At 32.1% G+C, this 27959-nt stretch overlaps 2 protein-coding genes across 5 annotated transcripts; one reads left to right on the forward strand and one right to left on the reverse strand.

The window, feature by feature from the left end:
* Positions 1-2607: 2607 nt before the first annotated feature.
* On the reverse strand, positions 2608-15219 carry LOC110632635 (ubinuclein-1). Of its 4 annotated transcripts, none has more exons than XM_058131104.1 (13): positions 14593-15219; positions 14159-14245; positions 13987-14079; positions 13764-13840; positions 11337-11943; positions 10930-11029; positions 10719-10828; positions 10481-10564; positions 9595-9717; positions 8276-8413; positions 8116-8163; positions 3862-3972; positions 2608-3314 (listed from the first exon to the last, which is right to left on the reverse strand). In XM_058131104.1, the coding sequence occupies exons 1-13, from the start codon at positions 14827-14829 to the stop codon at positions 2841-2843; spliced, it is 2289 nt and encodes a 762-aa protein (XP_057987087.1). In that variant the 5' UTR covers positions 14830-15219; the 3' UTR covers positions 2608-2840. The 4 variants fall into 4 exon arrangements, with proteins under 4 accessions (XP_057987087.1, XP_021636608.2, XP_057987088.1 ...); XM_021780916.2 differs by having other exon boundaries at positions 10481-10567; positions 14593-15217; XM_058131105.1 differs by having other exon boundaries at positions 3871-3972; positions 14593-15214.
* Positions 15220-20675: 5456 nt separating this feature from the next.
* On the forward strand, positions 20676-23499 carry LOC110632652 (agamous-like MADS-box protein MADS9). The gene is made up of 7 exons (XM_058131106.1): positions 20676-20945; positions 21073-21139; positions 21745-21806; positions 21868-21967; positions 22070-22099; positions 22306-22350; positions 23062-23499. The coding sequence occupies exons 1-7, from the start codon at positions 20758-20760 to the stop codon at positions 23203-23205; spliced, it is 636 nt and encodes a 211-aa protein (XP_057987089.1). The 5' UTR covers positions 20676-20757; the 3' UTR covers positions 23206-23499.
* The last annotated feature ends 4460 nt before the right edge of the window (positions 23500-27959 follow it).

Here is a 27959-nt window from a genome sequence, read left to right on the forward strand (position 1 = left end):
GGAAAGTTGTCACGACTCAATTTATGGGTCGGGTCGATATTAAAATTTGAGCCAGTATAAAGCACTCGAGACCCATAATAAACTTAACTATTCCTTAATCCAATCTTAAGGCTCATATTGAACCCAATTTCAAGAAATCAACCAAACAGAATTCTACTATAATATGAACTATCCAACGTGGAGTTTTTGACTCACCCGACCTGTAAACACAATATATATAACAATTTGAGGAGCTCAGCTCACCCTCCACACATTCATAACAATATTAATTCAAATTGGAGCTCAGCTCCCTCACTCAACCCAATAATCATCCATACATGCTTATATATCATGCTTACAATTTCAGTTAATACATATATAACATATCCAAATGAATTACACCAATAATAATAATAATATATGCGGAGTTCTAGAACAGAATAAAAGGACAAAATACAATTAAATGCTGATAATAGACCTGCGAAGAAGAGAGCAGGTTAAATTCAATAAATGGCCTCCTGTATCTTGGAAAAATAGGTGAACAAGAGTTAGCGTTCAACTTATAGAGTAAAATACCGATTTTAAGTATAATTTCTATAGCTATCTAAAACTAATACGTTATAAAAAGTGAAATGCAACACTTTCATAGTTTTCATACAAATCACATTATAAACAAAAAAAAAAGGTAATTTGGAGTACTTACACAACCATATCATATTCAAACAGTACATATATGGGAGCTGATCTCCAATAAAACTCTCTTAATCTAACCTCTGTCCGCGAGTATATCTCAAGTCGGACTTTCTCTTAATAGATAAAATGCGGGGGCCAGCGAGATCATCTCGAGCCGTGCCTACCCTGACTTATCTATAAAAGGATCGGGTCCCAGCGAGTAAAGCTCCAGCTGCATCTACCCGTTCTGTCCATATTCAATATCACACACCACACGCACGCTAATACATGCACACTGCTCTAAATTAATATAAAACAATATTCATAACATTTCATCAAATAAAAATGTAATATAAAACGTGTCTAGTATTTAATTACATAAATATATATATTTATAAATGATGCATGGTTATGCCTGAACAAATAATAATATTGAAATTATAATTAAAATTAATATTTTACTTACAGACGTAAACCGAGGTTACTGTGGTGGCTGAGTGGAGGAGGAAGGATATCCCGGCTCACCTGATAATTACATTATAATTATTTAATATAATTGACTCAATACAAGATTAAAAAGAATCAAAGACACCCTAAATTATGTCGAAAATCTGGCAGAATTCTCCCTATACCTAAGACCTACCCCACCTATAAAAGGTCTCAAAAATACACTTCTATATCCACAAGTCACACAATCATATTTCAATCACATCACATGGCCCCTCCTGGACCCATCCAAATAGTCAACAATCACAATTTTAAAAAGTTACAATTTAGTCCCTACAACTAACCCTTTTTGAAAAACTACCCAAATGAGCTATAAAAATTCTAAAATTTTGTTCCGCGATCCTTAGCAATATTACTAAGCTAATACAAAAGAAATTATAATTTTCTAACTGCCCACGAATATTTTATGAAATTTTATTCTAAACTCAGTGCTATAAAATTGAAGAAACTCGGAGTTCGAGTTTACCTATGCCAATTGTGACTTTTGGAACTCGTCCGGGGCTTTTGAAAATGGTGGAGTGGCCTATAACTTTGACCCAATTCTGAAGTAATTCAGACAGCTTTTCTGCTCAGCCCGAAATTATAAATCTGAGCGATGGTCAAATTGCCACGAAATGAAAGTACATACGCAAAACCTACAACACCAGTGTTTAAACTAAAATATTTATATTTATATATAAAATAATTATTTGAAAATTAATGGTGTTACAAAAGTGGAGAAAAAAGAAAAAAATATATTTTTTTAGCAGCAATTAGAACAAGAAAAAGAGGGGAAAATAATGAAAATTCAATTTTCCAATTTTTCTTTAAATTTTCAAAAAAAAAAATCTCTTTTCAAATTAAAGTGAAAAAAAAGAAAATGAGAATATTAAAAAAATTGTAAAAATTAAAATTGTTAATATACCCTTACACTACATAAATAACAAAGAGCTACATGATAAGAATATAATGATAAAAGTATTCACTATTCACTTCTCACACAGAATAACCAAATAATTTATTTTTTATTATTATGCATAAATAATTTCAAGTTTCGTATTTATAATAATATATACCGATTCAAATGTCCATCGTCTCCCAAAGGATTCTTTTGGATTTTGCTCCTTATTTCCCTTTGGAGAGGCAAAAAGTTTGGGATAAGCATAGTAGCAGCAGCAAACTTTTGGGCCCAAAAATTTTTCAGGTATAAGGCTTATTAGCCCTATACTAAATCAAAATACACAGACGACAGAACCCAGGAAACATAAACCAGCGGCGGTATACGTTTCACTCTCCAATTAACTATTACAACAGCATTTCACGTATCCAGGTCCCAGTTTCAGCTCTATCCAACAAAGTATTACATTTCGATTTCTCTGACCAATAATGGCATGAGCAAAAACTAGGATAATCCAGACAAAAGACCAATTTAAACATCAAGAATAGGATAACAAAGAAAAAACAACCAAGTTTCAAAATTACGCGTCAAAGCAATGCATTAATCGCATATGAAAAATACAGCATTCCGCTATCTCCTATTTCAAGAGAAAACTATTAATAACAACGCACCATGCAACACTTAATTACAAAAATGGTAGCAATCGGCTGGTCAGTATTAATAAAGCCTGCTGAGGAGAAAAGAAAGAGACTTTGTTACACGATTACTTAATTCTGTGGTGTACTTCCTAATCAGCTATATTTCGTCAGCTAGACTGTTCAAAACTTGTAGTAGTCAACTGAAGGTTTAACTTTTGAGGAAAACCTGAAGCCTGCCTAAGGGACTTATGTCTTTCTTCACTAGATTGGGAATGCAACTTCTCAGAACGGAAATAAGTTTCATCCAACTCTTGTTCTGACTTCCTCTTGACCTTTTTCTTCGCCAATGCACCATCTACTCCCATCTTTGCCTCGTCAATAGGATTGCTTGAACTCCCTTTTGGCTTCTCTTGTTTTAGCCTGTCCAAGTTTGGTGCATTCAATGAATGGCTTGGTACCTGAACAGCTGCCGTTGATGAATTAGGAACTGGCTTGCTGGCTAGAGCCAAAACAGGACCACCTGTATCAGTAGGCAACCTCTCTCGCATGTATTGTTGCTGAGCAACAGAACCAGCCTCAACTCGAGCAGTCTCATCCAATCTAGGAGCCATTATCTTTTTTCTCTTAATTTTCTCCTCATCCTGAAACAATAAACAAAAGATGTAAAAACCAGGCATCAGTATGCTCAAACCCACGTCCCCATAGAAAAGCAGAAAATAAATGACATTTCAGGATGTTTTATAAAGAGCATAATAATGGGTCCTAACAATCATGAAATTTTCAATGTTAAACAGCATGCATCACTGATTCAAATAATGTAAACATTCCTAATGGGAGTAATACCAATAGATGCCATAGACAGATCACAGATGTAAGACACAGCTTTGAGACTTTGATTCTCCTTAAGACTTTGATTCTTGCATTAGAAGAAATGCTATCAAAAGCAATAATTAAAAGCCAAGTATTTGATCGAATCACCATTCACTATACCATAGTCAATAGTCATATTAATGGATTCTAATCAAAGTAAATCAACACAACCAGCATCTATGCATTAAAGGATAGTAATTAGGGTGAAAAATTATGTTCCGAACATAAATTTCTTACCAATATCCATTCAGCAATTATAATAGAATGAACCTTCACACAAGGGAAGGGTAAAAAGGAGAATTGGGTGGGTAAGCGAACCTCATGTACCTTATGTCTGCCGTACAAGGACCTTCGTCTCTCTTTTGCCCTACAAATTGCACGCTTGATCCCATGGTTGTCCATGAAACCCCTCGGCCACAATTGTGCAAGCTGAATCATGGATGAAACTCAAGTGTCAAAAGCATATTGCAAAAAATTAAGAACATTTGAACTTTTTCCCCCTTTTTGGAAATACGAGAGGAAGAAGGGTAAAGAGCCAGGTAACTGGAGGGCCTTAAAGGGAATATGACTTCAATAGAATGAACACAGATTGGTCATACATAGGAGTGAGCATTCGGTTCAAACCGAACCGAACCGAATTAAATTATGAAAACCAAATTACATGTTTTAGAAATCAAACCGAATCGAAATTGATGAAAAATCGAATCGAACCGAACCGCTGTATTTTGATTTAGTTTGGTTCAAACCGATCGGTTTTTATTTTTATTTGATTTTTTAATTTAGACTTGATTTTCAAGTTATTTGGTAACACCGCCTAAGTAGTTTGCACTTAGCCGGCCCCAAGCCCAAATAAAAGAGGAGGGTTGCGGTAGGCGACAACCAACGTAAAAATTTTGTCATACCTTATGATATGGATTCAAATGATATAAACATTGGGGCGTCCTCTACTTACAACGCACTACATCGGAGCTCGGGTGTAGTGAGAAATATGCAAGGGTGTAGGACGTTCACCAAAAGCGACGAGCCATGCCGGCGCCAGGGTGTGGTGTTAAGTAAGCAAGGGTTCCCACATCATGGACGAGTGTGGGTAAAGAAGTTAGTCCATAGGATAAATAGTAGAACAGATAGTGGAATAGAACACAAGATAGACATAGAAAACAATAGAAGATATCATAGAAGGAGACCAATTAGGAAGGAGACCAATTAGGAAGGAACAGGATAGGAGGAAGATCAGGGTTGGTACTTGGAATGTTGGATCACTTATAGAAAAATTAATGGAGCTTGTGAATACCTTGGAAATGAGAAGGGTAAATATTGCTTGCATTTAGGAGACTAAATGAGTAGGAGAGAAAAGCAAGGAAGTGGGTAATTCAGGATATAAACTGTGGTTTACCGGAAAGGAGAGACAAGAATGGAGTCGGCATAATCATAGACAGGACATTGAAAGACGCTGTAATAGCTGTGAAAAGAGTAGGAGATAGAATTATACTAGTAAAGCTAGTACTAGAAGGAGAAACAATAAATGTAGTTAGTTCTTATGCCCCACAAATAGAACTAGATAATGAGAGTAAATAAAGCTTTTGAGAAGATATGGATGATTTAATGCAAAGCATACCGAATGAAGAGAATGTTTTCATTGGTGGAGAATTGAATGGACATGTAGGAAGTGATAGGTAAGGTTATGAAAATGTTCATAGAGGTTTTGGTTTTGGCAGTCGAAATGAAGAGGGAAAAAGCATCCTGGATTTTGCTATGACATACGACCTAATACTAGCAAATACCTACTTTATAAAAAGAGAGTCACATTTAGTGACTTTCAAAAGTGGGTAACATAGAAGCCAAATCGACTTCCTCTTAACTAGGAAGACAAATAGAGCTCTATACAAGGATTGCAAGGGAGGCTTTAACAAGTCAACAACGGTTAGTGGTCTTGGATGTCAAGTTTAGGAACAATTCAAGTAAGGTCAGAAGAAATAGTGTAGCTCGAACAAAGTGGTGGGAGTTCAAAAGAGTAAAGCAAGTGAAGTTCAAAAATTAGTTTCTCGAGTCCAAAGCATGGAAGCTGAATATGGAGGCCAATGATATGTGGATACAGATGGCATCAAAGATTAGAGAAGTAACTAGAAAAGTACTTGGAGAGTCTAAAGGACATGGACTACCCTCAAAAGAGAGATGGTGGTGGAATGAGGAAGTACAAAAGGCAGTGAAGAGAAAAAAGGGAATGGTATAAGAAATACCTAAATGTGATAATAATGAGGCATATGAACAGTACAAGATAGCAAAGAAAGAGGCAAAACAGGCAGCTAGTCAAATAAGAGCACAGGCCTTTAAAAAGTTATATGAAACTAAAAAAGGGGAGAAAGATATTTATAGATTAGCAAGGAGGAGAGAAGAAATGTCAATATCTAAATCAAGTTAGGTGCATTAAGGATAAAGAAGGAAAAATATTGGTGAAAGATGAAGACATTAAAGAAAGATGGAGAAATTATTTTAATGATCTCTTTAATAATAGTCAAAATGGTAATAGCGTGAAAATAGACTATAGAACAATAGAAAAGAATGTGAATTATACTAGAAGAATTAGATCTTTAGAAGTAAAGGAAGCACTTAAGAGAATGAAAGTGGGTAAAGCCTGTGGACCCGATGGAATACCAATTGAAGTATGAAAGTGTTTGGGAGATATGGGAGTAGCATGATTAACTAAATTATTTAATAAGATTCTAAACTCAAAGAAAATGCTTGATGAATGGGGAAGTATTTTAGTACCTATTTTTAAAAATAAGAGAAACATACAGAGTTACTCAAACTATAGGGAAATTAAACTTATGAGCCATACTATGAAGTTGTGGGAAAGAGTTGTGGAGCATCGACTACGTCATGATACTTCTATCTCTCTCAATCAATTTGACTTTATGCCGGGTCATTCAACTATAGAAGCGATCTTTCTCATTAGAAGCTTGATGAAAAAATATAGAGCTGTGAAGAAAGATCTACACATGGTTTTTATTGATTTGGAGAAGGCTTATGATAGTATTCCAAGAGATGTCTTATGGAGTGTGTTAGAACAAAAGAGGGTATATATTAGGTACATACAAGTGTTGAAAGATATGAATGAAGGAGCAACTACTATTGTGCGCACAATGGGAGGGGACACAAGAGACTTTCCGATCTCAATTGGATTACACCAAGAATCAGCTATAAGCCCTCGCCTTTTTACATTAGTTTTAGATGAATTGATGAAACATATACAAGAGAGTATTCCTTGGTGCATGATGTTTGCGGATGATATTGTTCTAATAGATAAGACGCAAGAAGGAGTCAATAAAAATCTAGAGCTTTGGAGAAATACTCTAGAGTCAAAGGGCTTTAAGTTAAGTTAAACGAATACAGAATACATGCATTGCAAGTTCGGTGAAGGCTAAACTGGTAATAGGGAAGGAGTTAGTTTGGATGGAGTGGTACTGTCCCAAAATAATCACTTTAAATATCTTGGCTCAATCCTTCAAGTAGATGGGGGATGTGAGGAGGTTGTTAGTCATAGGATTAAAGCCGGATGGTTGAAGTGGAGATGTGTGACGAGAGTTTTATATGATCGCAAGATTCCCAATAAGTTGAAAGGAAAATTTTACCGTACAACCATACGATCCGCTATATTATATGGTAGTGAGTGTTGGGCACTGAAGGAGTCGTATGCGTCTAAGATAAGAGTTGCAGAGATAAGAATGTTAAGATGGATGAGTGGCCATACTAGACTAGATAAAGCCCGTAATGAAAGTATTAGAGAAAAGGTAGGAGTGGTGCCAATTGAGTATAAGTTGAGAAAAGTGAGATTGAGGTGGTTTAGTCATGTGAAACGTAAACATACAGAGATTCCAGTTAAACAAGTAAAGCACATTAGGTTAGAGAATAGAAAGAAAAAAAAAGGGTAGACCTAAATTAACTTGGAGGAGAGTAGTACAACATGACCTAGACGCATTACACGTTTCTGAAGATTTAATCCAAAATCGTTTAGAGTGGAGAAAGCAAATCCATATAGCCGACCCCAAATTTTTTGAATAAAGACTTAATTGAGTTGAGTTGAGTTGAGTTTTCAAGTTATTTGGTCTAATTTTGATTTTGGTTTGAACCTAATAACCATTAATTAATAAAATTAAACAATTTATATATAAAAAATTAAATATAATTCATAAATTTCTCATAAAAATAAATCAATTCAAAAATCAATTCGGTTCGATTTGATTTGATTTGAATATATAAAATTACTATTCAGTTTAACCGATTTTTTTCTCTTCAAAACCGAACCGAACCAAAATAACCGAAATTTTTATAATATAAAACCGAACCGAACCAATTGAATTTTAAAACCGAACCGATTGAAAGAAATTGATTCGGTTCAATTCGATTTTTTAGTTTGAACCGAAATTTGCTCACCCCTAGTCATACAGACAGACAGAGAGAGGGGGAATAAGACAAAGTGTGCACAAATTCTAAGCAGGCATGGAGGGGGCGAGGAAGGAGTTACTTGCGCCATTCCATTTCGAATCATAAGACACTAAGAAAAACAAAACATACCTCAACATACAACTTTCTAACTTGTGGGCCAGCATCTTCATCCAGTCCCTAGAATCATCAAAAGGTAAAGACTAAAAAATAAGATAATTAAGAAAATAGATTTCCCCAGAGATGAGAATTTTTCAAGAATGGACATTGCAAGCAGGTAATATATCAGTACATCAACAAAAAGGTCATAAAGATCACAAATTTTGTCCTCCAACATAGCATCCATGCTAAATTTTCTTTTAGTGGCTCCTTTTTCCTCAGAAGCAATTTCTTGAAAGTCATCAGATGCTCCAGCTTGTTGCTCCAATGCCTGAAAAGTCGTAATTCAGACATTATCAAGATGCTAATAACAATCAATTCAATTTTTATTCTTTATATTAAGTTTTCAAAAGCAATAAATGCATCAGCATGGGATGAAGAATCACCATTCAACATTTAAGATATTTCATAAAGTACCAAATACTGTTTGCTACAGAACAAATAGAAAATGCAGATCAAGACAGAGACCAAAAGGCTGTTAGCTTAACAAATCAGGTACCTCACTGAAATCATCAGAGTAAAGACAGAGATTCGGGTAGCTCACACAAGTCATCAGAATAAAAAGGCTTCTCTAATGAAGCCCATTCCAAATGGAGCATTACAGAGAAAAAGAATGACAAAAATGAAAAAAAAGGAGAGGAGGGGGAGTTAAAGTTTATCAATCATTGATTTCTAGTTAATTTTCATCCATGTTACCTACAATAACATAGCTAGGTTCCAATACTATTTTATATAGAGTTTTTATATATTTGTAATTTGTACCACGTGTATACTCCTTTCATATTGAAATACAAATAGGGGTCAACCCTAAGTGTGTACACTTTCTTCACTCCCTCTTCACATGGTATCAGAACCCTAGGTATCCCTTAACAATGGCAACTCCTCCTTCCTCATCAACTTTAACTCCTCTTCCACCACCTCATCCCCCTCTCACCGAACCTGCCATTTTTCTTCAACTCAGCTGGCCTTCTCATCCTCCTTTCTTTCTTCCATGTCTTCTTCCTCTTCTTCGAGTTCCCTGCCATCCTCTTCCTCAATTCTTTCTTAGCCCTCTGTCTCTACTATTTTTCAAGCCAATAACATTCATGATCATGTCTTACCATTCTTGATTTCGGTAATTCTTTGTTATGGAAAACCTTGTTTTCTAATATCCATCATTTTTATGGTTTTCATGGTCACATTGATGGTACAAGCCAATGTCTTCCACTGCTACCCAATATTTTCATGATTCAACTGGTTCACCAATTCTAAATGCTTTATTCTCTTCATGGAAACATATAGAATTTGAACTTAACTATGTTATGGCGCAGCCACAAAGACTTTTTTCACTCCCTCTTCACAACCTAAATTTCCTAAACAACTCTTTTCAAAGTCAATGCCACTATGAGAGAAAGAAAGAGCAACTTCTTTATCATCCCAATATGAGAGAGGGGAAAGATTCAACCAAGACACCTTGGACTCTGAAGGGACACATATCTTTATCATCTCAGCAACTTCTCTCTTTATTTGTTGGAACCTATCATCTTTCTCTTGCTTTGCAGACAAGCCCATGTTAATCATTACTTTCAAGTTCCTCTGCAACAAAAACAGATTAACTCATGTTATGGTAAAATATTTTATATAAGCCACAAAAAATGCAAATGCAATACACAAAAACATGACAGTACAATGAAACCAAATATTACCAATAAAGAAAAACATTTTCAATGAATAAAAGACAATATCAACAAAAAAAATTAAAAACTAAATTTTTTTGTAACCTAACAACATTTTCCAACATTTCATCAAGTCCATTGTAGATTCTGTTAAGGAAGCATATTTGGTCTCCAAATAACATAGTAACATCAAACAAAGATTAGAAGATTAAGTAATGTGATTCAAGAGTCGATATACAAGTAAGCCAACAAACAATTACCTTAATATTGCTTATTTTACTCAAACAATTACGATCATAGCAAGTTCAGGAATCTGAAAAATAATGTGAGACAAATCAATAGCCTATTGTCAAAGATACTCATAGATTACAGGTGATTTCATTGTTATTAAAAAATTTGTTACTTGAGACTGGTTTCCAGATTCAATTCTAATGTGGTGGGTAAAAATAAGAGACAAAATAAAGAGAAATGCCAAAAATGCAGTTGTACATCCAGAAGAATGAGGAAAAAATAAAGAGAATTATCAAATTGCAAAGTGCAAACACGATGCTACATTCAAAACAATCAACTACACCCAGCAGGTTTAAGTCACCATGATGAGAGTTCGGATTGCAAAGAAAGATATAGAGAACAGACATAAAAGCATAGAAGAGTCATATCTTCATTTTTCTACAAAAAGATACCTTGAGTGTTCTGAGCTGTATTAAGTGACCAAGAATGCTCATAAGGCGATTGAGTAACTCCTTTGATACTTTCCCTTGGCTTGCCTGCTGCAACCATTATGGTAAAAAAAAATCTTATATTTCCTTAAGAGCTTTATTATAACTATCAAGACAAACAGTTGAGAGTATGAGAAGAATTTTTATCAGAGCACAAAATCAAGGACTAAATGATCGTGAAAGTGTTACAAATCTACAGTACCGCTAGTCTAGCAACTTTAGCAAGCTTCTGCTTTATTTCGCTGGGCAATCTCCTCTTGATTGCCTGGGATGAGGTATCAGCCTCTTGACTTTCTAGAGCTGGGGGCCTTGCTGCAATATTTTACAAAAGAATGAAATTTAAATATACAAAAAGGATCCCCAAACCATCATTTTACTAGAAACAGAAGTACTACAAGGATTTTGGACCTTACATTCAGCAACCATCTTCTCCAATTCCCTGATGGCATTCTCCAGCATTGAACTTTTGGGCCTAGCACTAGAACCATCCTTTTTGTGAACATGTGAAGGTTTCTGCACAAAATTACATTCAGTGTCAAACGGAGACAACAAAGAGAGTAATTAACCCACATTAGCAGATATTAGAACTACATGATTCAAGAATTAATTCAAGTGCAAGTGACAGTCCTTGTATTTTCAAAACCAGCTTTCTACTCTAAAAGATATGAATGTGTGCATTTAATACAGTGAATTCAAGGACACACCATTAAGTTCCTTAAGTCCAGAATAGATTGCTGCAAAATCGCAATGCATGGCGCTGTGTTCAAGCTAACAATCTGTCAATGCAAAAGGACAAAGAAAGAAATTTCAGAGAACTTACTGTTACTTGCATGGACATCTTGGCTTCTGGCATATTAAGATCAGGCAGCTCATGGACTCCATTCTTTTCTTTAGATCGAAATGATGGTTCATGTTCATCAACACTGGTTACTGATTTTGCAGATTGCAACTTGGATTGTGGGTAAGCACTTTTATCATGATATTTCTGATGAGAAACATCCAAAGTTCCACCTGCATCTTTCGATTTATTTGTCAGGTTCTTCGCTAGGAGTCCTCCAGCTTTTAGCTTTTCTATATCCTTAGCCTCAGCTAGAGATACAGAGGCATCACCATTTGAAGTTTTTATTGATGAAGATGGATCCAAATTCATTTTAGTTTCAGCAGATTTCTTCTTAGAAGAAATTCCAGCTGTATATGATAAACTCTGAGACCTCACATCCTCACAGTGTTCATTTGTCACAACCAAATTTTGAGAGGGATTTGAAGGGTTCTTTCCAAGTGGTGATGCTATCTTTCCAGCCACTGATTTACCCAGCTTAACTTGTTTATTTGATGTATGAACATCATCACTCTCACCAGGGGCCTTGGTTAAATCCTTTCTTCGTCTTTTCTTTGCTTGCTGGTTAGGCACAACGATAGGTTCATTTCTTGCAAAAAAGAAACAATCAAATCAGTAAACAGGGATTCTAAAGACTGATCCAACTAAATAAGCAGAAACCTACAAATATGGCTTCTCTTAAATGGATCAGACATCTGTACTGCAAAATGAATATCAATAATAGAATTGTAACCAAGAGTAGACATATAAGTTCAGAAGCTGAAGTTAGCAACATAGTTGATGTCACCAAGACCTTGATTTATGACAGGATCCATAATATATATATATATATATATATATATATATCAGTAATGATTACTTTGCAGGTCATATCGACAACAGAATTTCAAAACTACCTCTTACACACCAACAACAACTATTAAAAAAATTGTGGCATTTGTGTAAGATGAAGAAATTATGATGCTAGTGCACCAATGTGGAAACAAAGAGCTTCAAGGACACGACAAATTTCACAAACTCAGGATTTGGATTTAGATGTGTTTGATGGGAGAAAACCTAAATATCTCTTACGAAATCAGAATACAAGTTTTAAAGTTCAAATTTATTTCATCAAGGCAAGTTCATATGTGAGCATTAATGAGTTGAAAATTCTTTGATTGTCAAAGTTTTATTACAACCTTTTCAGGTTTGGGGAGAAAGGTGATTGCTCAAAGGATTTCCTCAAACTTATGGATTCCCTGAGCCTGTAATCGCTACTGCACACACAGCACAATTTGGAAGTAAAGTATATTGAAAGAAGCAATAATGTCCAATCGAACATTATGTAGCACGGAAACGGAAATGTGGACATGGAGAAACGCGGAAATAGACACGGGAAAACGGCATTTTCAAAAATATAGGAAACGGAAACATAAAGAAACGCGTAAATATAAAAAATATAGGAGTATATTTGTGTGTGTGTGTGCGTGTGTCCAACTACAATCAATTATCTATTAAAATCAAAATAAAATCTAGTAATCACAAACTAATATCTAGTAATAACAAATTAATATTAAGCCCATCATAATCAAAATTATTATTAGCTTTAGTGATTTTAATTTTTAAATTAGTTTTTTTGGTTTCTTCTTCTTCTTATGCGCGCGCGCGTGTGTGTAACCAACCAAAATCAATAATCTATTAAAATCAAAATAAAATCTAGTAATCACAAATTAATATTAAGACCATCATAATCAAAATTATTATTAGATTTAGTAATTTTAATTTTTAATTAGTTTTTTTGGTTTCTTCTTCAAACATTATGTAGTACAGAAACGGAAATGTGAACACGAGGAAACACGAAAACAAACACGAGGAAACGGCATTTTCAAAAATATAGGAAACGGAAACATGAAGAAATGCATAAATATAAAAAATGTATGAGTATATTTGTGTGTGTGTGTGTGTGTGTGTGTGTGTGTCCAACCAAAATCAATAATCTATTAAAATCAAAATAAAATCTAGTAATCACAAATTAATACAAATTAATATTAAGCCCGTCATAATCAAAATTATTATTAGCTTTAGTAATTTTAATTTTTAAATTAGTTTTTTTGGTTTGAAAATGAATAAAAGAATATAAGATATTACTCTGTTGCCATAGGATATAATTCTACCTTTCACCACAAAACAGATGGAAAACAGGAAAGGATTCAAATGCAATGAGATTTTAATTATAAAGTTTCTAAACATTAGTTGCCTCATTTTAAAAAATAAAAAATAAAAAATAAAAAAATAGAATCCTCAACTCTGAATGCCTTAGTGGCAAACCAAAGGCTAACAAACATAAAAGAATCAATAGAGCTATTATGTAATAAAGGCAACTTGCAATGATAAAAGTACAATCAAAGGAATGGTTAAAAGATAACTAACATTCGTTCCAGCTTTCCCCTGTTAACAAAGAATCCATTGTGTTTTATTGCTGAATTATCCACTTCAAAATATTCATCCTGCACAAATGATTTCAAAGAACACCGTAAAACCAACTCAGATCTAAATCTTTACAATGAGATCAGCGACTTAGTGTACGTTACAGCCGCAAAAATACAAAAATAGAAAGAAGCAAAATATAGAAGCAACGGGTTGAGGCACCAACCAGCTCAGCATCATCGATAAAGGAATCATCTGTATCATACTGATCATCATCAGGAACGTCCTTTAGATCTTCCTCATCACTGCTATCCTTCCCCTGTTAAGGATTCAGTCATTTCAGTTTCCTGCACAACAAATACAATCAAAGGCTAAGCATGAGATAAAGTATAACAAACCATGTAAAGACGTTCAATCTTCTCAATCACAGCACTGAAACGATTTGGAGGAGGTGCATCCTTCTCTTCATTTTCAGCTGGTTGTCCCTAAGGAATGTCAAGCACAAGTAAGAAAAGAATTCACACTGCATAAAACTGAATTGACTGCCGTGTACAACAACACTCCCTAACAAGCATACATACATTCTAACAAGCACCTATTCATTGTCCATATTCATTTTTCTTTCGTGCCCTGCATTTTCTCAGCACCCAAACAAAACTTACCAGCTCAAAAATGCCTACTGTTAAGTAGGATACGAAACTAAATACAGCTGAAGGCTCCACCGAACTACAATTTATTCAACATTACAACTTCACCAATAATTAACGATCACACCAATAGACATATACACACATAGTCGCATACGCATGTATATCAGATTGGATAAGCTTACAGGAACGAGGCGAGACTCAAGGTTGAGGTGAGCGTTGGCGGGAGGTGGGTCCAAAGCTGGTGCGGATCCACTATTAACCTTGTTTGCGTCTTTCATGAGCTTCTTCCATGACACAAATGTTGTCTCTCCGGGTCGAAGCTCCACAGTGAATATTTGCCTGTCTCCTAACTTCACATACGACGGCGTTACCCTCGACGACGATTCCCCTCCACCACCACCACTAGTCCCTTCCTCCATTGGCCGGCTCACAATTCTAGTGTACGGAATTGAGAATTTGAGAAGTTAAGATTCCGCAGGCATAGAGAGAAGAGGAATTTAATAAAACCCTAGATATTTATTGAGAGAGAGAGAGAGAGAGGGTATGGGCGTGTGTTTAAGACATTTTTTAGAGAGAGAGAGCTGGGCGGGATGCGAAAACCGTTTCGGGGGCTTATCTGGAAAAGTGAATTTTCCGTTTTATTTTTCTTGCGTTTTCTTTCGCGAGAAAATTCTAGGGAGGGAATGAGAAAAGCCGAAAAGGGCGGGTTGGTCTTGCCCCGTTCCAACCATTTTCCCTTCTTGCCGACGCGGGACTTGAGCCCAGTCCGTTAGTGGATTCGGTGTTCTCTTTTTTAGCCTCAGCCCTCCGGCCTGTCAATTCACGCAGCTGACATCTCACAGATCACTTGCGCACAATTCCAGCCTCCAAAACCCAATCCAAAAGGGACAACCCTTACCATGCAAGTGGTCATGTGGGCAGTTTAGTAAATTAATTAAATAAGAATAAATATTAAAAATTGCTGAATATTTTTTTTAATCCACTACTAAATTGATATTATTTAATAGAATCTATTTATATACATTTATTTATATTTTATTAATTTATCATTCTATATAAAATATTTTACATTAAATTATCTTTTTATTTTATAATTTTTTGAAAAATAAATAGAGTAGTTTGAATTTTAATTTGGAATTTATCTATAAAATAGAATTAAATCAAATTTTTAGTATAATTTTAATTTAATTCTTCAAATTTTAATTTTAATTCAATTTTCAATGCATCAAATCTAATTAGATTCTAGATTTTGATTTCTGAAATAGTACATAAATTTCTATTTAAACTTTTAGTTAGCTAATAATACAAAATATGTCATATAATATATTTTAAAATTATTTCTTAATTATATGATTTTTAATTATAAGATGTGTATATAATTAAAAATAAACATAATATATATATTAATATAATTATAATTAAGAATTTTAAGATAATTTAATATATTTATAATTAAATTTATTAAAATAATATAAAAAAATAATTTTTGATCATATATATAATTTAAATTGCATATAAATATATGTAATATTGAAAATTATGATTACTTAAAAATAATAGAAAAATTATAAGTTTATTCTCGTTCAAATATGGTTTTATTTTGATTTACACTAAAATAAATTGAGTTTAGTACAGGTTGATTGATTTGATACGGTTATTCAATTTAAGACCCCTAACCATGCACAACCGCTGCTTGAAGGTGCAAGCTATATGGAGAACTTACTCCCCTTTTAAACACGGCCACACCATGGCCACCACCGCCGATCACTCTGTCAAGCTTAATCACCACAAACACAGCAACACCATCAATATCCCATTCTTCTCCTCCTCTAAATTCAAGCCCATTTCATACCATTTCCCCAAACCTTTAAAAACCCCAACTTCATTTATTCTCAAGGCCGACGAAGGTGACCCATGAAAAGGAAGAGATGGAGAACAATAAAGCTCGATCACAACCCTTTAGTTGCGGTTGCAGCAAATGTTGGTGTATATGAGGTCATTGCCATGGTGGATAGCAAGAGTTTCATGTCCACCCCGGAATGAGATTTCTTCATAGGGAAGTTGCCTGACCCAGATAATGATATTTACGAGGTAAGTGGCTCTGGTTTTCATTATTATTAGATTTTCAGTGTTTTATCAATCCAGTGTTGTTGATTTTAAGATAGAAAATTCCTAACCTCGACAATTATATTAATGTTTTAATTTTGGATGGTATATCCAAAATTTAAGATTGAAGCAATCGTAACTAAATTTGTAAGTCAACATGAGAAATTTTAAATTTTATTAAAAAAATAATAATTAATACATTTTATTGTTAATAATAAAATAAACTCAATTTAACACTATAAAAATTAATCGTATTATTCATGCATTATGCAAATTATTTTTTATTTTATTTTAATAATATATTTTAATATTTATTTAAAAAATTTTCAATTTAATTAGATTAATTTAATAAAAAAAAAATCAAAGTAACAAAAACAGCCACACTTTCACTTTCACAATACTGCATTGTTTAATCCTCCTATACAAATAACAATTTTTTTTTCTAACTCTTATTTTTTCTTCCCTTCCCGTCTTTCGTTCAGACATTTTCCTCTTCCGCTTCTTCTACCAATAAGGTTAATAATATAACAATGGCAAATATTATAAGAAAAACACGGATTAACAATAAATTTTTTCTGTTATTAAATGATTTGATAACAAATTTACAATCGATTTCTATTCATTGCAGCAAATCTCGTTACTAATTCACTTGGTAACTAATTTTAACTTTCGTTGCTAATAGCAACGAATAATATTTTCATTGCTAATTTAATTAACTTAAAAAATAGAAAAATTGACAAAAAAAAAAAGATTCATTGCTATTTATAACAAATTTAGCGGCGGACAACTGAAATATAATCCGTTACTAATTTGACTATTATTTAATATCACAAATTTATAATTTTAATATTATAATTAATTTATAAATTTTAATTGGTGCATAAATTTTCATTAATAGTTATATATATATATATATATATATATATATATATATATATATATATATATATATGAGAGTAAAAAGTATTACTTCAAAAATAAAATGATGATGAAAAAAATAAATTGAGGGAAAATTATATTAATGAAAATAGAAAATAAATGATAAATAATAAAAGTGAAAAAAAATTATAGGAAAAGTGAGAAATGGAAGAAAATGAGATGAAAAGTGATAAGATGATGAGGGAATTAGAAAAAAAAGGGAAAAATTAATGATAAAAAAATGAAAGAAAAAGAATAACAATAATTAGAGATTTATGAAGAAAATGAAAGAAGAATAAGAAAATTTAGAGATTTTGGAAGAAAATGAAATAAAAGGTAAGAAATTGATGATAGAAAATTAATGTAAAGCGAAGATAATGAAAGCAAATGAGAAAAAAATTATAAAATTGAGAAGAAAATGAAATACGAGAAAAAAAAAAATTGAAATGGAGAGAAGAAAATAAGTGAATGAATGATATGAGAAAGAAAAATGAAGTATTTTTAGAAATAAATACGCAAATTAGCAATGAATTTAGTATTGAAATTACAATAAATTAAGAGTATGAATAAGGGAAATAAAATTTATGAAGAAATTCATTGCTAATCCATGTTTTTCTTGTAGTAAAAGCATGTAATCAAATTACTTGCTTACCGTGAGGCAATTGCTTGCTAGAGCAAAAGACTTTAAGAAGACTATCGTTAAAAGGGACTCTCAGATTGTCATCAATGCTCTCCAAGGAGGAATTATTCCTACAAGTATTCAGGGCATTATCATTAATATCATCTCCCTGTCTACTTCATACGACAAGATCTCCTTCTCATTTGTCAAGAGGAACTTCAATAACGCAGCTCATTTTGTAGCTTCTCAAACTCTTTATAGTTATTTTTCGGCAAAAGGTCTTTTTTGACCCCTTAACTATTGCCCGATAATAAAAAAAAAAAACCCTTAATTTTTTTTTTTGTCCTAATAAGTCCCTCAACTATTTAAAACAGCACATTTAACTTTAAAATCAACAGAGTTAAATGCCGTTCATTTTGATCATAGATTGCAATAACATGTAGATATAAGCAAAGTTGAATTATGCTATTGGGACAATTATTAACCATATAATAATACACAAAATTTTACATGCCATAACAGTAAGAAATCAGAAAAACACTAATATCAGCTACCATATGAAATGGCCAACTAAAACATAGTTATTAACCATATGTCTCACTATTACATTAAGCATGTTTCAGTGCATACTGCATAGAACTCCATGAATGTAGCCATCAATCATTAACAACGACACGAGATACAACATCTGCAGGAAAATCTTTTTCGACCTCAAGAAATGAGAGCCCATCACTCCCATGAGTATAGAAGACACAACTGCAAATTTGAAGATATTAAAGCAGTTAATATGTTGAGGGTGAGGTGAGAGAGCAGCCATATTAGTGCACTTGCACCAAGATTTGTAGCATAAATGCAATCACAATTAAACCTCTAAGGATTAGTATTCAATAATCAAAACATCAAAATTTAAGATGAAACCCAAATAATAAATTTTCAATAAAAAGAATCCATCATCGGGGCTTTCATCAATCAGGGCATTATTAAATGTGCAATAATACATTCATCTCATTACCAATAGATTATAAGTTAACAATTTTCAAAGACAAAACCTCTAGAAAAGTTCAAATAAAAAAAAATAAAAAGAATAACAGGAAAAATCTTAATGGATAAAAGAGAGAATTTCGATATTTTATATTCAGAGATCAAGTAACTGCTTAGAAATCTGTTAAATGGTGTGAGAAAAGGACGAGAAATAAAAAATAAATAATAAAAAAAGAGAAAATCATGGAGAGGAAAAAAGAAAAATCTACGTAGGTGCCATTATTCAAAGCCAAATTGCAACCAGTCATAGCACATTCATAAGCAACATTTCAAGCAAAGTAAGAGGCAATGGATCGACACTGTGAGGGGCAGAGAAAACAAGTACATGAATGAAAAGCAAGTATGATCTTTCAAAGCTCTACCCTAGATATTATGTGGCCTATGGTTGGTGATGGGTATAGAACTAAAGCCTCCTCCATGGTTGTCTATTTCATTTTGTGTCTTTGAGACGGGAGTAGAGGTGGAAATATATGTGCATGCAGATTGGTTGAAATTAATGAATAATGGAAAAAAGTCAACCTTATCAGCTTGGAGTTAATGGTCGTTGATGGTCACATGACCACATGATTAACATTTGTTTCAATTTGAAGTAATATATGTTAATTTTAAAGTTAAATGTGCCGTTTTAAATAGCGAAGGGTTCATTAGGACTAAAAAAAGTTTAAAGACTTTTTTGATTATTTAACAATAGTTAAAGGGTCAAAAAGGACCTTTTGCCTTAGTTTTTTTATTTTCATTCATTAGAGTAAAGGCTCTTTGTTTGAATTTCCATGTAGATGTGGCACTGTATTATTTGGTTATTCTTTATCTTTGATTAAATAAAAGTTAATACCTTTAATTAAAAAAAACTAAATTAATTTAAATTTTTCCTAAAAGACAGATTAAGCCTTTTCATGGCAATTGCAAGACATGTACCCACGTTGAGTTCAATGTAGTAACGAGCATCTGTAAGATTATTCAGTGTACAAAAGCAAGAATTACATCCATAGAGTCTCAACCCTAGGCACTCTGTTTGATGAATTTGACAGTTTGGCTCTGATCAAAATAATATTCTTTCCTTACACAAAGGGTCACATTAAAAAAATTAAAATGGGAATTGGGTACCCTTTTGCCTTTTTGACCCAATCTTGCACAGGAGAAAAATCCGTAGAATTTTGATTTGATGGTTAAGGTCCGATTATTATACCATATTTAGTTCCATGACTTGAAACCCTAGACTTGGACTATCACACATGCACAAGAAGTTCATTACACGTATCAAACACAACCTAGTGATCTCCTGCCCAAATGTCTTGTCCAACATTTCTAAATTAATAAAACCATAAACCTAAACTACTCATCAATTAGCATCACTCCCGTTACCACATAGGGAGAGAGAAAGGACCAATGGTTAAGAAGATGAAGTAAAAACTACCAAAGCCAAATCAAAATATCAGATAAAAAGCAGTTGTCTTACCACTGTCCATAGCCCGCAAACAAACCCTTCCCTTCTGTGCCACTAAGAAAGTTTCATATCTTCAAACCCATAATAGTAAGCTTCTAATTAAATTACTTTCCTCTCTCTCTTTATAACATCTTTAATTCCTCATCTCGTCTTCTTCACATGCGTCTCCATTTATTTTGAAAGCAAGAAGAAGAGGAAGAAGAAGAAGAGAAAAGAGAGATGGGAAGAGGAAAGATTGAGATCAAAAGGATTGAGAACTCAAGCAACAGGCAGGTGACCTACTCAAAGAGGAGAAATGGGATCATGAAAAAAGCGAAGGAGATCACAGTTCTATGTGATGCTAAGGTTTCTCTGGTTATCTTTGCTAGTTCTGGGAAGATGCATGAGTACTGTAGCCCTTCTACTACGTATGTATATAGTTCCCTTATTTTTATTTTTCCTGTTTGTTTCTGTGTTTTAATGGTTTCTGATAATTATGACTCTTTGTTTCTGTGTTTTAATGGTTTCTGATAATTATGACTCTTTCTTTTGAAGGTTGATTGATATGCTGGACATGTATCACAAGCAATCTGGTAAGAGGCTGTGGGATGCTAAACATGAGGTGGGTTTTGTTTCTCTTCTGCGTCTCTCTCTCTCTCTCTCTCGTGGTAACCCTTTTGTCCATCTTTTTTCCTTTAAAGCATCTAGCATCCCAATGGAAATTGACATGGGTTTTTCTTTTTGCTAAAAATATGATAGGAAACACAGTCTATGAATTCTATGAACAGATCTACAAATGGGATATATCTCCCTCTCCCTCTCTCTATCTCTGTGCTTGTCCCTCTGTGTGGGCTTCATTGTTTTTAATCGTTGAAAAAGCAAACTACAAATGGTATGAACTGCAGCATCTGTATATGAATAGATCTGGTAAAAATATGTTTCCTACGCTTCCTTGTAAAATTTGAAAGAACATTTTAGATCAGAAGCAAATGACATTATATCCATTAATGGATCTCTCTCTCTACGAACTTCAAGGTGAGGCCTTATCACCTAGGGTTTATTAAACTTCTTTCTGGATCAGAAGCACATTAATTAACCATTATGTTATACAAGTTATGAGAATAGATCTGCTTATTGTTACCTTTATTTTCATTAATTTTTTATTTTTTATATTCTTCTGAAGATAAATTTCACATTTTTAAGTTTTTTTTTTTGTTAAAATAACAGAACCTCAGCAACGAGATTGATAGAATCAAGAAAGAGAACGACAACATGCAGATTGAGCTCAGGTAAATTCTTCTTCTTCTTTTTCTTCTTCTTCTCTCTCTCTCATGTTTAAGCATGTTTCAGGCACCTGGAAGGGCAGGATATCTCTTCTTTACAACCCAACGAGCTGCTAGGCATAGAGCATGCCCTTGAAAATGGCCTTGCCTGTGTTCGTGAAAAAAAGGCTAGTAGAACTACAATCTTTAATCTTGGCTTGACATAGAGGTTCTTATATATATAATTTTTCACATACTTTCTTTGCTTTTCTACTTTTTCCTGGTGACAGATGGAGTTCTACAAGATGAAGAAGAAAAATGTATGTGTTTGTTTATTTATATCAGACCATAAAATTGATATGATGATGATCCATTTTTTGGAGTGAAATGGATACAATCATCAGCTTTGTTATAATTACTTTTTTTTTATTATTATTTTAAGACCAAATTTGAAGATGTGATCACAGATTTGCTATCTGTCTCACTCTTAATAATATGATTTTTTGGTGTTTATAATTTCATTCAGGAGATGAATTTGGAAGAGGAGAACAAGCACCTGAGATTCATTCTGGTAACCTCCTCCATTTCATATACCTTAATTCACTGTGTTTGGGCAAGCACATTATATACAAATTATATCTCTGTGCTATAGTCAAATAAGGTTCACTGAGAATTTTGTGGAGTTCATTATGCCAGCGCACCTCTAAATGAAATACAACCCAAATATATAAATCAAGAAAGGGTGTGGCACAGTAAGTTCGATTTTATACAAGAATGAGTTTAATAACTATTAGATCAAATATTTAAATTTATACTCGTGCAATCATTATGCACACTTTATAAATCACATTATAAATGTTTAATTTAGTAGTTATAAAATTCGTTCTCATATTAAATCAAACTTTTATTTGATGTACACATCAAAAAAATGTAATAAAAACCAATGGATTTTCAGTGAAGTCGTCTAAAATCTCAAAATTGTCGATTCGAAGTCAAATGAAAAAAACATGGGCAAGTTTAAAGTGAAAAGATCTTTAAACTAGGAACCACAACTTAAAGGAAGAGGAAAAGTAGAGCTAGTTTACTGTGCAGTGCCTTCTCGAGCTAACACTTACATAAAAGTTGGTGTCATCTCAAAGAATAATTTACTATTTTTTATTGGAATTAAGCATTTTTCCAGCCTCAAGTAAACTTCTCTCTCTCACACACATTGTCATTACTCATCAACTAGGTATTGCATCCATTATTAATTCGTCGTTTCTTTTTTTCTCAATATTTGCAGCAACAACAAGAGATGGCCATGGAAGAGAATATAAGGGAGATGGAAAATCCCTACCATCAACAAAGGGTGAGGGAGTACAACTCTCAGATGCCTTTTGCCTTCAGGGTGCAGCCAATTCAGCCAAATTTGCAGGAGAGGATGTAATATGTTTATAAATGTGGCCTATGTTATGTGCATGTTATCCAAAAACCCTCTAGTTTACTATTGGTTTCTTAAATGTAGCTCTTTCAGAACTCCAGTAGCTAGGTAAGATCTGTACCGTATGAGATGTGATCTCAAGCTTCTAAAGCACCTACTACTACCACTACTGGTGCTACTATTATTACGTACTACTGACTTTGTGTTAACTAAGTTGTGTGAACTTGACCTGGAACACAACCACTGCATATTTAAGATGATGTGCTAGTTTATATATTTAAATTTGTACAATTTATTAAACTCGAGCTAGCTAGGATTGCTTGTCCCTTGTCACCCATGCTATGATTAAACATTAGATTAATTCTGTTTACTATGTTCAGAAGAAATATAGTACAATAACATATTTTGATTCAGAAGAGGGAAAAAAGAAAAAAAGAAAAAAAAACCCTTCTGGATTTTGATTTGAAGCTTTTTGAATAATATTACAACGTAAAAAAAAAACCTTAATTAATTACAAAGTTATTGTATATGCTTTTAAATGGATTAAAGCTCAAATACACTCATGTACTTATTAGAGAATTTTAATTTAGCCAATTTTCAACTTTTTACTCAATGTACCTCAAAAATTTTAATTTAAACTCAATTTAGCCTAAAAAAAAAAAAGAAAATCAAGAAATTGAGCTTATCAATTTTTGAGCTTAAATTAACAAATTTAGTATCAAAATTAAAAAAAAAATAAATTTCTTAATTTTTTATTTAAATCAATAAATCAAAAAATTTAGCTCATAAATTTTAATTTTTGGACTAAATTTAACTTCAATTTAAATTTCTAGTCTAATTTAGATAAAAGTTGAAAATGCCTAAATTAAAATATCCTAATAAATACAGGGGCTAAATTAAACATTTTACCACTTTTAAATATCTAATTTAATTGCTTGTGTAACATCCATATTCTCAAGTTTCATAATTCTTGCTGACTCTTGGCGTGGGTCATAAATGAAATTGGATTAGTTGTGAGATTAGAAGCCTAATTAGATGAAAAAACATTTTAGGGTGAAGTTTAAAAAATAATAATAATGGAGGAAGCATGTAGAATTTTTTTAAAGATAGCAAAATAACTAGTTACATATAGGGCTGAGCAGAATTCGGTTCAAACTAAAAAATCAAATCGAATCGAGTCAATTCGGTTCAGTCAGTTCGGTTTTAAAATTCAATGGGTTCGGTTCGGTTTTACATTATAAAAATTTCGGTTATTTCGTTTTGATTCAGTTTTAAAGAGAAAAAAACGGTTAAATCGAATCGAACTGAATAGTAATTTATATATTCAAATCGAACCGAATCGAATCAAATCAATTTTTGAATTGATTTATTTTTATGAAAAATTTATGAATTATATATATATATATATATATATATATTAATTGTTTAATTTCATTGATTAATGGTTATTAGGTTCAAACCAAAGTCAAAATTAGATTAAATAACTTGAAAATCAAGTCTAAATTAAAAATCAATCAAAAATCAAAATCGATCAGTTTAAACCGAACATAACCTAAATAGAGCGATTCAGTTCGATTCGATTTTTTACCCATTTCAATTTGGTTCGATTTTCTAAAATTTAAAATTCAATTTTTATAATTTAATTCAGTTCAGTTCGATTCGGTTCGAATCAAATGCTCACCCCTAGTTACATACACCTTTAGGTGCATTTAGGCGTATGCACTTCATATATTAGGTGCATATAAAAAATTTCTATGCATGATTTGCTGATTTAATTGAAAAATGACATTCTTTTAAATGACAAACCTAATTATCTTTCTTCTTTTAGTAAAAGTACTAAACCGATGATTAAAACGTGTAAAAAATATGTCAGGAGAACTTTTTATAACTTAAATTAATAAATTATAATTGTGCGACTTTATTATAATAAATTTAAGCTAATTATTGAATATTCTCAATGCATATGCTTCTTAATTCATAGAACTACGAGTCTCACACTGTTAAATATAGAGAATAATTAATTTTTTTTTGTGAACGATTGATGCAATTTTTTTTAGTGTGCAGGAACACGTTATAATTTTTTATAAATTTAAGTCAAAATTAAAAAGAAAGTCTTTCAAAATTAGAAGACAATAAAAAAAATGATCCGATAACATGTTTAAAAACAAACTTTTTTGATATGGATTGATTTATAAAATTAAGGAATTTGTGCTTATAATATTAAAATTTTAATTAATTATGTTTAAATTAACTCATATCATTTATATATTTTTTTTAAGTATTATCATTTCTAATTTTGTGATGTCACATCCAACATTTAATTTTAGAATCACGATTTTAAATTATAATCTCTTATACTGTATGATGACAATAATGTGGTTATTTAGATGGGTTTGTTTTATGAAAATATTTTTTAAAAAATAATTTTTATATTTTTTAATATTTAATATATTAAAAAAATAATTAATATAAAATATTTATAATCCAAAAAAAAATTAAATCACTTTTAATAAAAATAGCTTTTTTTTATAAGAGAAAGTAATTCTCCTAAATTTTAACAATCTTATTGAAATATAAACACTTGTACATGCATTATAAACATATTCTATTAGTTTAATATTATAACTAAGATTCTTTTTTTTTTTTAAATAACTTATATATGAAAAATATATTATATGAAAAATATTTTCTAAAAAATATTTTTCATGAAAATTATTTATGTTATTTAGTTATAATGTTAAACAAATAGTATATATTTATATCATGTACGTATAAGTATTTTCATATTTCAATAAGATTATCAAAATTTAAAATTTGTAAAATAATTTTTTCCTTAAAAAGATTAAGTTTTCTCATTGAATAAAAAAATATTTTCCATTAACTCATTTTTTTAATGACTCAAAGGCTAGAAAAATTCGGAAAATATTTTTTGTGAAATAAACAGAGCCCTAAATAATAGTTTTTTTAAAAAATAATTTTCATAGAAAGTATTTTCTATATATAATTTTTTTTGCTAAATAAACTAAACCTTAATTAATTACTTTTATCTACATAAATAAAAGTCAAATTTTTACTATAAACTTAAAATATAAAATATATGATAAAACTCATCTATCAAATATATGAATTTTAAATATTTATGTTTTAGGTTATGATCCAGTCTAAACAATAATCTCCAATAAAAGTCAATGTATGATCCTTAAAATCTCCTCAAAATGATGCATTTTTTCATTATTGAATTATTGATATTGTCAACCTGGGCGTTTTGTAATGTTGAAAATAAATTCCCTATGTTTGATAAAAGATTAAATTCAAGTTATTACCATTAATTATTATTTAGAAAAGTAATATATATATATATATATATATATAATCATAAGTAATATAATTATATAATTTCCATCATTAATTCATACCAATTTTCATATCACAAAACATATTCAATTCATACAAATAATTAATAATTAAAATTGCAGGCTTTAAATTAGATACTAACTAATGATTTAGTCTACACATTGTGCGACTTATTTTATTTTAAAAACATAATTTAATATTTATTTTTAAAAACATATTATGATAAATTTTTTATTAATCATATTAAATGCGATTTAAATTTATATTAATTAAAATTTTAAATAATTATGTATCTATCACAATTAAATTACATTTTTTATTTTTTAAATAGTTATTAATTATTTTTATTTAAATAGTCATTCATAAAAATATATGATGAGCACTCCTAGGATGCCAATAAACACAACATCTAAAGATTAGAACCAAGATCTTTAATCATCCAAACAAGGCAGAATTTCATGTTCAAAACCCAAGTGTCAATACATAAATAGTAACAAGCTAAAGCATATTGATCATCAAAATAAGACTAGCAAGGGGTTAATGTTGCTAGAATCAAAGTTCTTTCAAGAAACATGGAAGAAACATAGAAGAAACATAGAAGAAACTTAAGCTCCAGCAATGGAGTTCTCTCCCTAATGCTCACACTAAAACTAGAAAAATGAAGGCTGAAAAATACAATCTGAATATCTTGGGTTATATATAGTATCTCTAAAACCCTAAAAGTGTGCCAACATGGCTAAAAAGACAAAAATACAAGGCTCCTCAATCAGATGGGGCGTCTCCAATAGCGGAGGGGACCATTTAGGACCACTTGCTTTGTGGCAGCCCTTTATGTAATGGGGACCATAAGGTGGCAGCAGCACTTTAGGTGGTAGCAGCTTTTTTTTAATGTATTGGGGACCAATAAAAAGTGTCAGCACATGGCAAATCCAAATAAGCATAAGAAGCTCCTCCAATCCACTTGGCCGAATGGTCTTGTGCCAAGTCATGCTGATGTGGCGAAGTCACGCTGATGTGGCACCACTTGTCAAGTCTCCCATGCAAATTTGTGTGAGAATGATCCACCTAGATTCCAACAATATGCAAGAAAGTCCAACATAACAATTTTGATCCCTCTTGTGTTCACAATGCTCCAACACCAATGCTTACAGCTCTCTAGCTCTGGCTCTGGTGATGGATCCTCTAAATAATGGCATAGGCACTGGTGCTTCTTCATCATCCCCTCCTCATTTGAAAGAATTCGTCCTCGAATTTGATCCAGGTAAATCAATCTTGTATGCATTGTTGTTGATCATTTCTAGCACTTTGAATGGACTATCACACTTTGGCTATAATTTCGACTTCCTTAGGTTTGGAAACCGCTCTTTCCTTAAATGCACCCAAACAAAGTCACCTGGTTCAAACAA

The sequence above is a fragment of the Hevea brasiliensis genome, chromosome 12, assembly GCF_030052815.1.
Source record: "Hevea brasiliensis isolate MT/VB/25A 57/8 chromosome 12, ASM3005281v1, whole genome shotgun sequence".
Classification (NCBI taxonomy): domain Eukaryota; kingdom Viridiplantae; phylum Streptophyta; class Magnoliopsida; order Malpighiales; family Euphorbiaceae; genus Hevea; species Hevea brasiliensis.